General features: G+C 43.2%; 2 protein-coding genes across 2 annotated transcripts in view; both read left to right on the plus strand.

Moving 5' to 3' along the window:
- Positions 1-14,962, plus strand: part of LOC311110505 (testican-2-like) — a gene marked incomplete at its 5' end in the record, with an annotated part of 30,902 nt that extends 15,940 nt beyond the window's left edge. Inside the window, 4 exons of the mRNA XM_084153025.1 lie at positions 11,443-11,557; positions 13,588-13,693; positions 14,403-14,502; positions 14,639-14,962. Of these exons, the coding sequence (XP_084009151.1) occupies positions 11,443-11,557; positions 13,588-13,693; positions 14,403-14,502; positions 14,639-14,787 (470 nt within the window). The 3' untranslated portion in view covers positions 14,788-14,962. The remainder of the gene's footprint in view (positions 1-11,442; positions 11,558-13,587; positions 13,694-14,402; positions 14,503-14,638) is intronic.
- Positions 14,788-15,545, plus strand: part of LOC311110506 (testican-2-like) — a gene marked incomplete at its 5' end in the record, with an annotated part of 14,063 nt that continues 13,305 nt past the window's right edge. The window contains one exon of the mRNA XM_084153026.1: positions 14,788-14,796. Coding sequence (XP_084009152.1) covers positions 14,788-14,796 — 9 coding nt within the window. The remainder of the gene's footprint in view (positions 14,797-15,545) is intronic.

Below are 15,545 nucleotides of genomic sequence, written 5' to 3' on the forward strand. Positions count from 1 at the left end.
CAATCCCATTTGTATTCTAGGGTCAGATGCTGTCCACACGTGGCCTCAGTAAAAACATCAAGTGATGTTAGAGATGTTAGCTCGCAGTAGCAGCAGCCGTCTGACTGTATCTTTCTCCCTGAGGAGGTTCTGAGCTCTGCTGTTGACCAACTACCAATCAACATTGAGTAGCCTAGCCTGTCTTCTCTGCTCTCCTCTCTTTCTCCTCTCCTCTGTCTTTAATTGAGCGACAGGCCAATGAAGTCATGACATCCAGGTTGCATCCCAAATGGCACCCTATTCCCTATATGGTTCACTACTTTTGACCAGAGCACTATGGGCCCTGGTCAATTATAGTACACTGTAATACAGTGCCATTTGGAACACAGCCTGAAGTTGTGTCCACGACCATTGTGTCTTGATTTGCAGCTCAAATAAAGTGGTGGGAATGGAATGGCTGAGTCCATTAGTACTGCTATATCTCTCTGAGCTTAATTAGTGGGTAATTATGACTTCCTGTAGAGGGCTGGAGAGAGAGGGGGAGAGGGAGAGGTGGGGAGAGATTCTACTTTCTACTACAGTTTTTTCTTGCTGGAGTCCATTTTGTGGCATTGTATTTTATAATGTTATCAATAATTGAAATATCAAACAATGCTGTAGGAATTGTTGGAGCTCTCATCTTTAATATAACTGATATTTCTCTCTCTCTCTATCACCCTCCCCCCATTCTTCTTCTTCTCTCTCACACACACTAATGTCACCACTTTAGCAGCTCTCTTCACTGATCGAGAGAGAGAGAGAGAGAGAGAGAGAGAGAGAGAGAGAGAGAGAGAGAGAGATGTCCCTCTCAGACATCTGCATAGTCGGTGTGATAAAAGCCAACCAGGCTGAGCAGGTTGGCTTTTATACCCCTTTCATACACAGACCAGAATTCCACTAATTGACCATGCCTGCATTTTATACCAGCTTTTTCGTATATCAGAAAGGGGTAGGGGTTAAAATACATGGAGAAATAAAAGCCACCTAAAGACCGAGTTATGATTCCTGCATTTTCAGACCCTGTAACCAAAACACAGGTGTCCGGGCTGTATGAATGGTTCTCTGCTTTTTTGCAGCTAAATTCATTAACACTTCCATTGTTTAATCCCTCCCTAATTTAAACTGCAGACAGCCCCCATGGTTTAACAATACCCCCACTCCTCCCAATTGACCAGTTATCCACTGACATGTATAAAAGGGGTATACCTGCAAATAAGTGGAAAATAAGTGGCTGTTTGAAAGGGGGTCATACAAACATTGCCTTATATTTTTTTACAGGTAACATACCACATCTTCTGTCTGAAATGGGTGTTATTGGTTGACCTGGAGGCAGCTCTGCAGAGTGGTCACTAGCTAGCACAGCCACAAAGTGTGTGTGTGTGTGGGGTTCTGTGTATGTGCGTGTATACACACTCATCTGTGTGTGTTCATAAACTACATGATTTCTAAATACACTGGGTATACAAAACATTAGGAATACCTGCTCCTTTCAGGACATAGACTCAATATTAGGAAGGTGTTCCTAATGTTTTGTACACTCAGTGTATATCTGAGTCATATCGCCATATAGCCTATCTATGTCCTGGGAAAAGCAATATGTGATAGCTCTGATGACATTAGTAGCAGAGAGTTTGTAAACAGAGGATGAGAGATGATGATGATGAGGCAGTGGACTGAGTTGAGCTCACCGTTCTCCAGTCCCAATCTGCAGGGATTAGCCTGGTGATAATCTGGATTAGGCTGGATTACGACATGCAGGCCTAATAAGGAGAGTTAATAGCAGCACGCTCTTATGACATAACAAGGAGAGAGAAGGAGAGAGAGAGATGAAGGGAGAAGGAAGGAGTGAGAGATGATGTGAGGAAGACGCAGAGGGAGAAGAGGGGTGAAGAGTGGGAGACTGAGGAGAGAGACAAAATACAGAGTAGAGGTGGAGGCAGAAGAATAAAGGAAGATGTTTGTTTAAAGAGCGAGGGAGGGACAGAGGGGTACTGAGAGGGAGAGAGAGTTCTCAGAAATATAGCAGATTGAGCTACAAATCACATACACCTTTCAAACCAAGATGTTTTTCCGCCAACTTTAGCATCCCGTCAACATTTTGCAGACTTTTCTTTATATCTGAAAGGTAATGCCGGCGACAAAGCCTGTACTTTTATTTCCTCCAACCGACCTAGTCATGATTCTGGTAATATATTTAAAAGTCCCACCAAACCCGCAATTTAAACGTCACCTTTCATTTTACCGTGAGGCATGGAGGTGGAAACATCATTCTTTGGGGATGCTTTTCTGCAAAGGGGACAGGACGACTGCACTGTATTGAGGGGAGGATGGATGGGGCCATGTTTCGCGAGATCTTGGCCAACAACCTTTTTTTTTTTTTTCTTTCACCTTTATTTAACCAGGTAAGCCAGTTGAGAACAAGTTCTCATTTACAACTGCGACCTGGCCAAGATAAAGCATAGTAGTGCGATAAAAACAACAACACAGAGTTACATATGGGGTAAAAAAACATAAAGTCAAAAAAATACAACAGAAAATATATATACAGTGTGTGCAAATGTAGCAAGTTATGGAGGTAAGGCAATAAATAGGCTATAGTGCAAAATAATTACAATTAGTATTAACACTGGAATGCTAGATGTGCAAGAGATTATGTGCAAATAGAGATACTGGGGTGCAAAAGAGCAAAATAAATAACAATATAGGGATGAGGTAGTTGGGTGGGCTAATTTCAGATGGGCTGTGTACAGGTGCAGTGATCGGTAAGGTGCTCTGACAACTGATGCTTAAAGTTAGTGAGGGAGATAAGAGTCTCCAGCTTCAGAGATTTTTGCAATTCGTTCCAGTCATTGGCAGCAACCTCCTTCCCTCAGTAAGAGCATTGAAGATGGGTCGTGGCTGGGTCTTCCAGCATGACAATGACCCGAAACACACAGCCAGGGCAACTAAGGAGTTGCTCCGTAAGAAGCATCTCAAGGTCCTGGAGTGGCCTAGCCAGTCTCCAGACCTGAACCCAATAGAAAATCTTTGGAGGGAGCTGAAAGTCCGTATTGCCCATCGACAGCCCCGAAACCTGAAGGATCTGGAGAAGGTCTGTATGGAGGAGTGGGCCAAAATCCCTGCTGCAGTGTGTGCAAACCTGGTCAAGACCTACAGGAAACGTATGATCTCTGTAATTACAAACAAAGGTTTCTGTACCAAATATTAAGTTCTGCTTTTCTGATGTATCAAATACTTATGTTATGCAATAAAATGCAAATTAATTACTTAAAAATCATACAATGTGATTTTCTGGATTTTTGTTTTAGATTCCTACTCTCACAGTTGAAGTGTACCTATGATAAAAAATTACAGACCTCTACATGCTTTGTAAGTAGGAAAACCTGCAAAATCGACAGTGTATTAAATACTTGTTCTCCCCACTGTATGTGTGTGGAAAACATTTAATCACAGGTAAGACATTTAACTTGTTTACTATAGTCCATTTGTAGCTCCACTCACTACTTGTAGCTGTATAGTCCATTTGGTTGTTGTTGGTCTTGGCTAGCTTACTTAATGTTCCGGTTGGTAGCTAGCACTCACTCACTCACTTACGTGGCTGCTAGCACCGTCATGAAAAGGGGCATGAGGGAAGCCCTACAATATTACATTTTTCTAAGTAGTGAGAATGCTCTGGAGCAGGCAATGTTTAAAAGTTATCTTTTACATTTCAGTCATTTAGCAGACGCTCTTATCCAGAGCGACTTACAGTTAGTGAGTGCATAAATTTTTCATACTGGCCCCCCGTGGGAAACGAACCCACAACCCTGGCATTGCAAACGCCATGCTCTACCAACTGAGCTACACGGGACCACATGTACTTTTCTTAAATGTAGTTTTGTAATTGACTAAAATAAGCAGACAACAAGTTGAGTTTGAAAAAGGGTCAAGTTTTTGTTGTGAGGCAATGTGGTATAACCTAGGTAACCACAGGTTGTTTTCCCCACAGGCAGGCGTTCTATCTAATACGGACTGGGATTATAAAAGACGAATGCCAACAAGAATGTGGTAAAACTTTGGCTGTATAAGCGGACCATATAAACATTGCCCAATTATTTTTTCAGGCAACATATCGCAAAGACTGTGAAAAGTGTTACAGTCAGTCCAGAAACTAGACCCCCATCAGACCGCAGCGCACAGAGCCTGTTGCTATGGAGACATCATCATTGTGTTACAGGCAATTCTTTAATCCATGGAAGCCTGTTAACACTGGGCTAACCACCTTATGCTATAATACAACACACAACGCAACTCCAAGCCTTTCAGCGGCAGTATTGTGGCTGCTGCTATACCAACAAGATTTATTTACAATGTTTTCTATAAATGTGAATTATGTATTTTCTATTTGCATTTATTTTCTTATTTCTTTAGCGGAGGTTAAATCCTCTAAAGAAGTCAACAGACGGTTATGCAGTCGACTGTAGGGCATAGGCACGAGTCAGACATAGATTTACCTTTCTTTTTTCCTTCTCTCTTTCCCGCTCTCTCGCTTAAGGGCCAAGTTGGAAGGCAGCCTGCTCTGTTCTGATTCTGCTGATGCATTAGTGTGAATTAGCTGTGGGTCGAAGCATCAAACCAGCCTGGAGGAGAGAGGAACAGGGGGAAAGAGAGAGAGAGAGGGGGAGGGAGAGCGGGGGAGGTAATATAATGAGAGAGAGAGAGAGAGAGAGAGAGAGAGAGAGAGAGAGAGAGAGAGAGAGAGAGAGAGAGAGAGAGAGAGAGAGAGAGACTGTTTGAGAGAGGAGAGTGAGAGAGAGAGAGAGAGAGAGACTGTGAGAGAGAGAGCGAGAGAGAGAGAGAGAGAGAGAGAGAGAGAGCGAGAGAGAGAGAAGAGAGGGAGAGACAGAGAGAGACAGAGCTAAATAATACGAGGGAGGTTTGAGGGACAGAGAGATAGATACACAATAAATGCCAGCAACAGAGTGTGTAGCTGACAATTGGAGAAAGACCAGTTGATGACAGACTGATAGGGTGATGATCAGGCTGGATCATTACCATGACTCTTCTTTGGGACTGTCGTGTGTGTGTGTGCGTGCGCACAACAGGCCCGTGGCTGACGAATGGGGGTGTATTGTTTTGGGATTTGATTTTCAAATCTGATATCTGTGGGTTTGCTATGATAATCCGCTGATGATCTCTGTATTACTGATTTAGTCTTCTTCATCCTACACTGCCATAACATGATGATACCTGTCACGAAGGCATAGATACCGTATAAGATGACTATACATGTGAATACAGTATGTCTCTGTGCATCACAACATCTGCTCCAATTGTGCCATAAGAGCTGATTTGAAATAGAAGAGAAGGAATGAGAACAGAGAAAATAGATTCTGTCATGAGAATGCTTGAAATTGAGAATGAATAATAATGTCAAGGAATTTATGTCCTGCTAATTGATAAAGCACTCAGTGGGAGTGTGTTGTAAGGACACAGTTGCCTGCAGTAATGTATTGATGGATAGCGTGGGTGTATAGAAGTGGGGGGAGGGAGAGTGTGTGTTATCCGGTTCAGGCTTGGCGGGCCTGTTAGGAATCTGCAGAGAGTAGTGACGTGAGTGTGTGTTTGGTGCTGACACAGCCTATAGCATTAGCCATTAGCTACCTCACTGTGATAGATGGGATGAGGGAGGGATGCTAGCTAGTAACTAGGCACGCAGGCTCTTTAGCCTAGCACTGATAATCGCATTGCCTTTTCCCCAATAAAGCTAAGGATGTATTTACATTGACTTATAAAATGTGTTGCCAGCTCCATCAGGTGATTCCTTATTCTACATATCGGAGATGCATGTTTGTTCTACGTACCATATTTATAGCTGGTTTGTGTTTTTCTTAATGAATCTTGTTCTGGAGGCAGCTCTGCAGAGTGGTCATTAGCTGGCACAGCCACAGTCATAAAATCTGATTTTTAACCTAACCCTATCCACACTGTTAACTCTAATGCCTAACCCTAACCTTAAATTAAGACCCACATTTTTTGTTTGTTTTCATTATTATTTATTTTGCAATACAACCAATTTTGACTTTTCAGCTGGCCCATCTAGAGGAAATCGCTCAGTTCTGCCTCCAGGACAAGACTCATCCCAATAAACGTCAACCTGCATATTTATATCTGAACATTCCAAAATGTTGCATCCCTACTCTCTCACTCCTCTCCTCTGAGTGAGGGACACCAGCAGCTGCTAAGTGTGGTGGCTGATTGAGGAACCAGCCACACCTTTAATTTATCCATGAGGTTCAGCTGTGTTCAGTCACAAGCCAGTGGGCACGTTTCAGGCTGACTACTTCTAGCTTAAGGTGCTGGTGAGGGCGTGGATATGAAGTTGCTTCTCCTCACGGCAAAACAGGTACAAGAAAGACCATTCTAGATTGTCTACAAAGATCCATCTAGAACAGGGTTTGCCAAACTTGGTCCTGGCCCCCCCGGTGCACATTTTGGTTTTTGCCCTAGCACTACACAGCTGATTCAAATAACCAACTCATCATCAAACTTTGATAATTTGAATCAGCTGTGTAATGCAAATTGACACGTCAGAAAACAAGAGCAACACAACCTCACTGCCTGGAACACACCCATTGAGCGAGCGCCTTAAAAGTCCTTCAGCTAGACCTGAGAGGTCATATAATTGAAAACGTCTGGACCTGAAGAAGTGTTTAATGTCTCAGGAAACCCATTATAGCTTGTAAGGATGTTTTCCTGCTACCATTGATGACTGTGTTCCTGGTCGGGTATCATGTCTGAGGAAATGAGACTGCGTCTGGCTCCTTGCCCTGAGGAGGAGTGTATTTCATATGGCCAGATATGCTCTAAAAAGACCATTCTACATCAGGCTGTGAACATATCATCCATTGATTAATCATAGAGTGTAGATATGTTTTGGGTTTATAAAGATGTTTGTGTTCGTTCCTTTTTGTTTATTTTATCTCATAGCTTCATGTGCACAAATTCTCCTCATACACAAGTAAAACACATTCTATAGTTTTGGACTACCGCCATCTTACAAGATGATGTTTGGCCTACTTCTCCACCATCAGACGTGTACATAGCTGCATTGTTTACCAAACCAGGTCGTTATGTCAATCTACAAAATTCATGTTAATGTGATGCCAGCTCTGTCTTTTGTAGGTATCAGAATGTCAACGATTCTATTTACATGTTCAAGGACGGTCATGGAGGCTGGAGGATGGGCTCATTGAAATGGAATGGAATCAAACGTGGTTTCCATATGTTTGATGTGTTAGATACCGTTCCATTTATTCAATTCCAGCCATTACAATGAGACCATCCTCCTATAGCTCCTCCCACCAGCCTCCACTGGTGTAGACATCTCAGAAATTGAAACCAGTTTGTCCACAAATAGCAGAGGGAATAGTAGGAAATCAATATACCTTACTCATGAAGAAAAAACCTCCCTCCTCCTATAGATCTTCCTGTCTTTACCTTATTGTGTGGTTCCCTCCCCATGCATCTGATACAACCCTAGGTGTTAACTTTAGCCACATGCTCAATGCAACACAACCTCTGTTTGAACATTGTTATGTGGTAATGCACCTACAGTAAAAAGCTTGTTTGCGTTCCACCATTAGACACTAAATAAGAAGAAAAAAAGAACACGCCCACATTGAGAGAGTCCTGCCCCTTCACCTGGGAGCAGAGGGGTGCTGTAATAGGCACTGTTTGATGGCCATTTATTTACCTCAACGAGCAGATGCTCTGAACCAGGGGTGTCAAACTCATTCTATGGAGGGCCTAGTGTCTGCAGGTTTTTCTTCTTCTATGGTATAAAGGCATTTGCAACAATTGGATTTGCGGGTGAATAATAAGGATCCCAAAAAGGAAATAATGTGTGTAAAAAATAAGTAAAATATCATACAAACTATCAAAAATGAAATTAACTAAACAAAATCAACCTGCTTTTCTGTAAAATTACAAACTCTAATCAGGTCCCTACACAGGCTCAGAAGGACATTTCCTAGCGACGGTAGTCCTTGCCATGCTTCTGCCGCGAAGTCTTGGAGCCCAAAAAACGTATCGGCTGCAGATATGATGTCCAACTTCTTAGACACTTGTGCTGTACAATTAATCACTGTGACTATAAATGCTACGAAATTCACCTTTACAAGGAGTGTATCCAGAACACTTGACTGACTTTAAACATTAGCAACTGGTTGCAATGCATCCACCGCCATATATTCTTCAACACTGTGGCTTCTTGCCCCTTCGACTCGCTTCACCGCCTCCACATAGGAGATCTGCTGTACAACCCTGATCCTTGACACCTTGACCTCTTTCACCCTAACAGGGCAGTTGCAACATTTTCCATTCACAGATTCTTCAATACCATACTTCTCCCGTCTGCAAACATTTGACACATGACCATATCTTTTACAATTCCCACACTGTAATGGTTTGTGCAGAAATGCTCTCGCCGCATACCTCACATATCCAAGCTTCACATGTTCAGGTAGTCTCCTCAATCATCAATATCGATAGGCTTTTCTCTTTCCTTCCATTTACCATACGGGTTAGGCGACGTGCACTGACCATTCTTGGGATTTTCTGAATAAGGTACTCCTCATCTATATCTAACAATACTCCAGCTATAACTCCTTTGTAAGGCGCCCTTCTCCGAAGAGCTTAATTAAATGGGTTTCCAAGGCCGAGCAGCCGCACACAAGCCTAAGATCACCATACGCAATGCCAAGCATCGGCTGGCAGTGCCCATCATTTTGGAATGAGATGTTCGACTAGCAGGTGTCCACATACTTTTGGTCATGTAGTGTATCAACAGAGAAATACTTTTTAACCAAGTTTTACTATCCATTTCATGGTGTGTATTAATAAGCCTAAACAACAAGGATATTGATGGAGAATGTTGGAAGCCATCTTACAGAAGGTTAGGTTGACCTAATACTGCCTCCAAGAGATGTTCCAAAAAGGCTATTAATTCAGCAAGAGATGCGCTAGAAATTGTGTTTAAAGACTGTTTGCAGAAGAGCTTCAGTAGTGGAGTGTATTTATACTCCCAAAGTTGTACACTAATAGTTTTTATATACTTTTTACTTTCCATTTTTATTTTAGATTGTAGCTAAATTTTGAGTTGAGTGTTAATAAAGTTGCTTTTAATTGTTCATTATCATTGTTTGTTTCTTTCTGTATCTCTTACCACAAACTTTAACCTCCATCATGTACACCTTTATTTAACCTGGCATTTCAATTAAGAGCACATTATTATTTACAAGGCTGCCTGGACCTTCACACCTGGGCCACACACACCTCATACACACAGGTAAAACTCACAGTCAACAGTTTAGACTACCAACATCTTACTGGCAATGCTTATTGTTTAGCTAAATACTCAAACATCAGACATTGTTCACCAAACAAGGTAGTAATGTAAAACTGCACACTACCGCAATCTGACATTGAAATGCTTATTGTCTGGCTAACTACTGAGTAGTGATGTACATGTGAAAGGCTGTACGGTGGAACTTTTTGGTTTTTAGGTTTTATTTATTCGCACCAAAGAAAAGAAGTGAAAGACAAAACAGTGCAGATAAAAACAAATGGTAAAAACATTGTGCAGGTGAGTTTGGAAGCCCAAAAGGGCGGATATGAAAACCACACCATAAATATAAGTACAAAAACAAAACCTTGGTTCAATCAGTTAAACAAAGCATATTCATTATAATTGTACATGATATACTCAGTATACAAGAAAAAACATGTTTGATTATGTGTGTGAGTGTGAGAGTTACATGGAGGGGATTATTGGGTAGCTTGGTTCATCAGGCTGACTGACCCTCAGTCTTCGCTTGAAGTTATTGAGGGATGATGAGGTTTTGGCAATGTGAAGATAAGAATTCCAGAGTATGGTACCTCTGTTTCTGATAGAGAATTGACTATGTGAGGTGCGGCAGTGGGGAGGGTAAAGTTTATCGCAGTGTCTTGTGTTATATAGATGTATTTCAGAATTAACCTGGAAGAATCCATTGAAGGGTTTAGGTAAACTGTCTGGGAGGTATGAGTATTTGTAGATGAAAGTGTATAATTGGCGTACATTAATGTCGTAAATAGACAAGATATTGAGTTTCTTAAACAAAGGTGCAGATCGAGCCAGGTAATTAGAGGTGGTGGCTAGTCTTGCAAATGTATTTTGTATGAGTAATTTAGGTTTAGGTTTTTAGGTTTAGGTACAATGCATTCGGAAAGTATTCAGACCCCTTGACTTTTTCCACATTTTGTTACGTTTCCCTCATCAATCTCCACACGATACCCCATAATGACATAGTGAAAACAGGTTTTTAGAAATGTTTGCAAATGTATTAAACATTTTTAAAACAGAAATACCTTGTGTGTCATGTGTGCGGCCCTTAATGATGCTGCGGCCTTCCTCAGGCACTTTTTTGAGTAGATGTCCTGGGTGGGTGGGATCACGGTCCCAGTGATGTACTGGGCCGATTTCACCACCTGCTGGAGGGCCTTGTGGTCTTGGACGGAGCAATTCCTGTACCAGGCCGTGATGCAACCGGTCAGGACTCTCTCGATGGTGCAGCGGTAGTATTTGGAGAGGACCCTGGGCAAAATGCCACATTTCTTCAGCCGCCTTAGGAAGTAGAGACGTTGTTGCGCCCTCTTGACAAGAGTGGTGGTGTTGTTGGTCCATGACAAGTCCTCGTGATGTGGGTGCAGAGGAACATAAAACTTGTGACTCTCTCTACTGCAGTCCCGTTGATGTGGATCGGGGCATGTTCCCTCCTCTGCTTCCTGAAGTGAACAACTCCTTTGTTTTGCTGACATTGAGGGAGAGGTTGTTGTCATGACACCACAATGCCAGTTCACTTACCTCCTCCCTATAGGCTGACTCGTCGTTGTTGGTTATTAGGCCTACAACCATGGTGTTGTCAGCAAACTTGATGGAGTTGGTGTCGTGCAAAGCCACGCAGTCTAGAACCAAAAAGGGTTCTTCGGCTGTCTCCATAGGAGAACCCTTTGAATAAACCCTTTTGGTTCCAGGTAGAACCCTTTTGGTTCCAGGTAGAACCCTTTTGGGTTCCATGTATAACCCTTTCCACAGAGGGTTCTACATGGAACCTAAAAGAGTTCTACCTGGAACCAAAAAGGGTTATCCTATGGGGACAGCCCAGAACCCTTTTGGAACCCTTTTTTCTAAGAGTGTGCCCGTCAGGAAGTCCAGGATCTAGTTGCTGAGGGTGGTGTCCAGACCCAGGGCTCTGAGCTTGGTGTCGAGCTTTGAGGGAACAATAGTGTTGAATGCTGAACTGTAGTCAATGAACAGCATTCTCACATAGGTGTTCCTCTTGTCCAGATGTGTTACGGCCGTGTGAATAGTGATGGAAATGGAATCTCCTTGTCTTTCCACAGATGTTGACACCACCAAGGACCCCTGTCAGAAGGTGAAGTGTAGCCGAAACAAGGTGTGTATCGCCCAGGGATACCAGAGGGCTGTGTGTGTCAACCGCAAGAAGCTCGAGCACAGGTGAGTGTGTGTAGCCCCCAGGCAAGATGGTTGGCGATTCTGACTTCACATGCACTCAGAGATAGATGCGTGAACACACACTCACCACACACACTAAACACATGCGTGCACACATACTCACGTAAGCACTCATGCGCACACCATCACATACAAACGCACGCACACACACACACACACACACACTGTGGCCTCCAAGGACTAGCGATTGGTATCATACCCCAGTCAATGGTAATTCTAAGGTTAGTGAATGAAATTCTACTTCTATGGTTAGTGCCCTAACAGTAAAGTGTGTTTTCTTAATAAATCTCTCCCTCATTACAGCTTGATGTTTAATGACACTGCTGTGTTGTAGACCACAGGAGGCTGCTGAGGGGAGGATGACTCATAATAATGGCTGGAACGGAGTGACGTTCCAGCCATTACCACGAGCCCGTCCTCCCCAATTAAGGTGCCACCAACCTCCTGTGCTGTAGACAGATGATTAAGCACCTCTAGGTGTACTGGTACAGTTACTGTACGTTGCTAGCTCTGTAAACACCCTGTGGTTGTTGTGATAGCATCCTATGGATGGATCCTCAGGACATGTCTGTGGATGTGTTACCAGGTAGAAAACTTCCATCAAAGTACATTATCCTAACACAAGCTTTCACAAAATATCATATTGTCACGCGCTGACGTATGGAACTCTTGTTTGTTGAGTCAGGGTGTGGGAAATCTATGTTGTATATTCTATGTTGATGTTCTAGTGATTCTATTTCTATGTCTGGCCGGGTATGATTCCCAATCAGAGGCAGCTGTCGCTCATTGTCTCTGATTGGGGATACTTAGGTAGCCAATTGCTTACTGTGTATTGTGGGATCTTGTTCCGTGTAGGCTTGTATGTGTATAGCCGGAGGACTTCACGTTACGTTGTTTCTTGTTTTGGTTGTATGTTTATTGAGTTAATAAACATGTATGCTTTTCACGCTGCACCTTGGTCTGACCCGTCTCTCAACGATCGTGACACATATAAATATGTAGATTTATTATGAGATAGAATTCGAAGCCAAACTGATGTATGCAACACATTTCACTGTAATGTTGCAAGTGGAAAATACACTGAACAAAAATATACACGCTACATTTATAGTGTTGGTCCCATGTTTCATGAGCTGAAATAAAATGTTCCACATGCACAAAAAGCGTATTTCTCTCAAATTATTTGCAGAAATGTGTTTATATCCCTGTTAGTGAGCATTTCTCCTTTGCCAAGATAATCCATCCATCTGACAGGTGTGGAATATCAAGAAGCTGATTAAACAGCATGATCATTACACGTGCACCTTGTGCTGGGGACAATAAAGGCCACGCTAAAATGTGCAGTTTTGTCACACAACGCCACAGATGTCTCAAGTTTTGAGGGCGTGTGCAATTGGCATGCTGACTGCAGGAATGTCCACCAGAGCTGTTGCCAGAGAATTTAATGTTAATTGTCATAAGCCGCATCCAACGTCGTTTTAGAGAATTTGGCAGTACGTCCAACTGGCCTCACAACCGCAGACCATGTGTAACCACGCCAGCCCGGGACCTCTACATCCGGCTTCTTCACCTACGGGATCGTCTGAGACCAGCAACCCGGACAGCTGATGAAACTGAGGAGTATTTCTGTCTGTAATGAAGCCCTTTTGTGGGGAAAAACTCATTTTGATTGGCTGGGCCTGACTCCTAAGTGGGTGTGCCTATGCCCTCCCAGGCCCACCCATGGCTGCGGCCCTGCCCAGTCATATGAAATCCATAGATTAGGGCCTAATGAATTTATTTCAGTTGACTGATTTCCTTCTATGAACTGTAACTCAGTAAAATCGTTGAAATTGTTGTATGTTGCATTTATATTTTTGTTCAGTATACATTATTGTAGCCACCAAGCCATTGGAAGCATTATAGAACCTCTTTGTCCTCTGTGTCCTAAGTAAAGCAGCCTGCTCAACTACTCTGTGTGTGTGTGCGTGCGTGCGTGTGTGTGTGTGTGTGTTTGCATGTGCGCTCTGTAGACTGAAGCAGCCCGCCCTGAGGTCTCCTGAAGGAGGATGTCAGCCCTGTCCCATCTCCTCCTCTGGTCCTGTGTGTGGCTCTGACGGACACAACTACGCCTCACAGGTACAGCAACACATACACACACACATAGTGACAAGTCACAATTTTCAAATATTTCTCTCAAATTAGCCTTTAGATGAATCGAGCTTAGTCATTTAATTTCCCTTTTCCTATTCAACATATCATTCTCAACAAGGTCAGAGACAGACAAAGCATAAATCTATAGAAACACATGGGAGATATGCGTCACCACAACAACCCTCTGTTCCTCTGAGGCTATTTATCACAGCCCTTTGTCTTTGGGTTGTATATCTATGGAGGCTGTCCACACTGTTAACCTCTAACTATATCTGTATATCTCTGGAGGCTGTCCACACTGTTAACCTCTAACTATATCTGTATATCTCTGGAGGCTGTCCACACTGTTAACCTCTAACTATATCTGTATATCTCTGGAGGCTGTCCACACTGTTAACCTCTAACTATATCTGTATATCTCTGGAGGCTGTCCAAACTGTTAACCTCTAACTATATATGTATATCTCTGGAGGTTGTCCACACTGTTAACCTATAATCTGAATATCTCTGGAGGCTGTCCACATTTTGAAAACCTCTTACTGTATCTGAAGCATTATGTACAAGCTCTAGATCCAAGAGAATCAAGAACACAACAGCCGTGTTGTAATTCACTGATAATAAACACAAAACACAGAGAAACATAGCCTGATAAGAGGTGTGTGCGTGTGCGTGTGTGTGTGTGTGTGTGTTGCAGTGTAAACTGGAGCAGCAGGCGTGTCTCACAGGGAAGGAGTTGACTATGAAGTGTTCAGGTCTTTGTCCTTGTCCAACCACAGAGACAGAGGTCAAGCATGGTGAGTACACACACACACACACACACACACACACACACACACACACACACACACGCACACGCACGCACACACACAAAACTGCAATGCTATACAATAATTCCCCCCCCCACTCTATCTCTCCCTCTCTCCCCCATAGAGAGTTGTACAGGGCAGGACCTGTCTGATCTGGGGGACAGGCTGAGGGATTGGTTCCAGCTGCTGCAGGGCAACGCTAAGCTGAACAACAACAGCAAGACTGGAGCCAGCAACACAGCAGGGGCTAACTCTGGATCAGGTAAGAGATAGATGGTACAGGTTCAGAGCCTGTGATTTAGCAGTATACTCCTCTCCCCACTGCAGGTCGTGGTTCAAACACAGCTTCAACCCTTTAATCTGGTTATCCCACCTTATCTGTCATTTCATAACTGTCTCAATAAAGTAAAGTAGAGTTAGTATAGGGCCAGCACTGCATCACATAAGAGTTAAATAGGTCCAGCACTGCATCAGGTAAGAGTTAAATAGAACCAGCACTGCATCAGGGAACAGTTAAATAGGGCCAGCACTGCATCAGGTAAGAGTTAAATAGGGCCAGCACTGCATCAGGGAACAGTTAAATAGGGCCAGCACTGCATCAGGTAAGAGTTAAATAGGGCCAGCACTGCATCAGGGAACAGTTAAATAGGGCCAGCACTGCATCAGGTAAGAGTCTAATAGGGCCAGCACTGCATCACATAAGAGTTAAATAGGGCCAGCACTGCATCACATAAGAGTTAAATAGGGCCAGCACTGCGTCAGGTAAGAGTTAAATAGGGCCAGCACTGCATCAGGGAACAGTTAAATAGGGCCAGCACTGCATCAGGTAAGAGTTAAATAGGGCCAGCACTGCATCAGGGAACAGTTAAATAGGGCCAGCACTGCATCATGTAAGAGTTAAATAGGGCCAGCACTGCATCAGGGAACAGTTAAATAGGGCCAGCACTGCATCAGGTAAGAGTCTAATAGGGCCAGCTCTGCATCACATAAGAGTTAAATAGGGCCAGCACTGCACCAGGGAACAGTTAAAT

This window comes from Coregonus lavaretus (assembly GCF_964263955.1).
Source record: "Coregonus lavaretus genome assembly, chromosome: 36".
NCBI classification, from domain to species: domain Eukaryota; kingdom Metazoa; phylum Chordata; class Actinopteri; order Salmoniformes; family Salmonidae; genus Coregonus; species Coregonus lavaretus.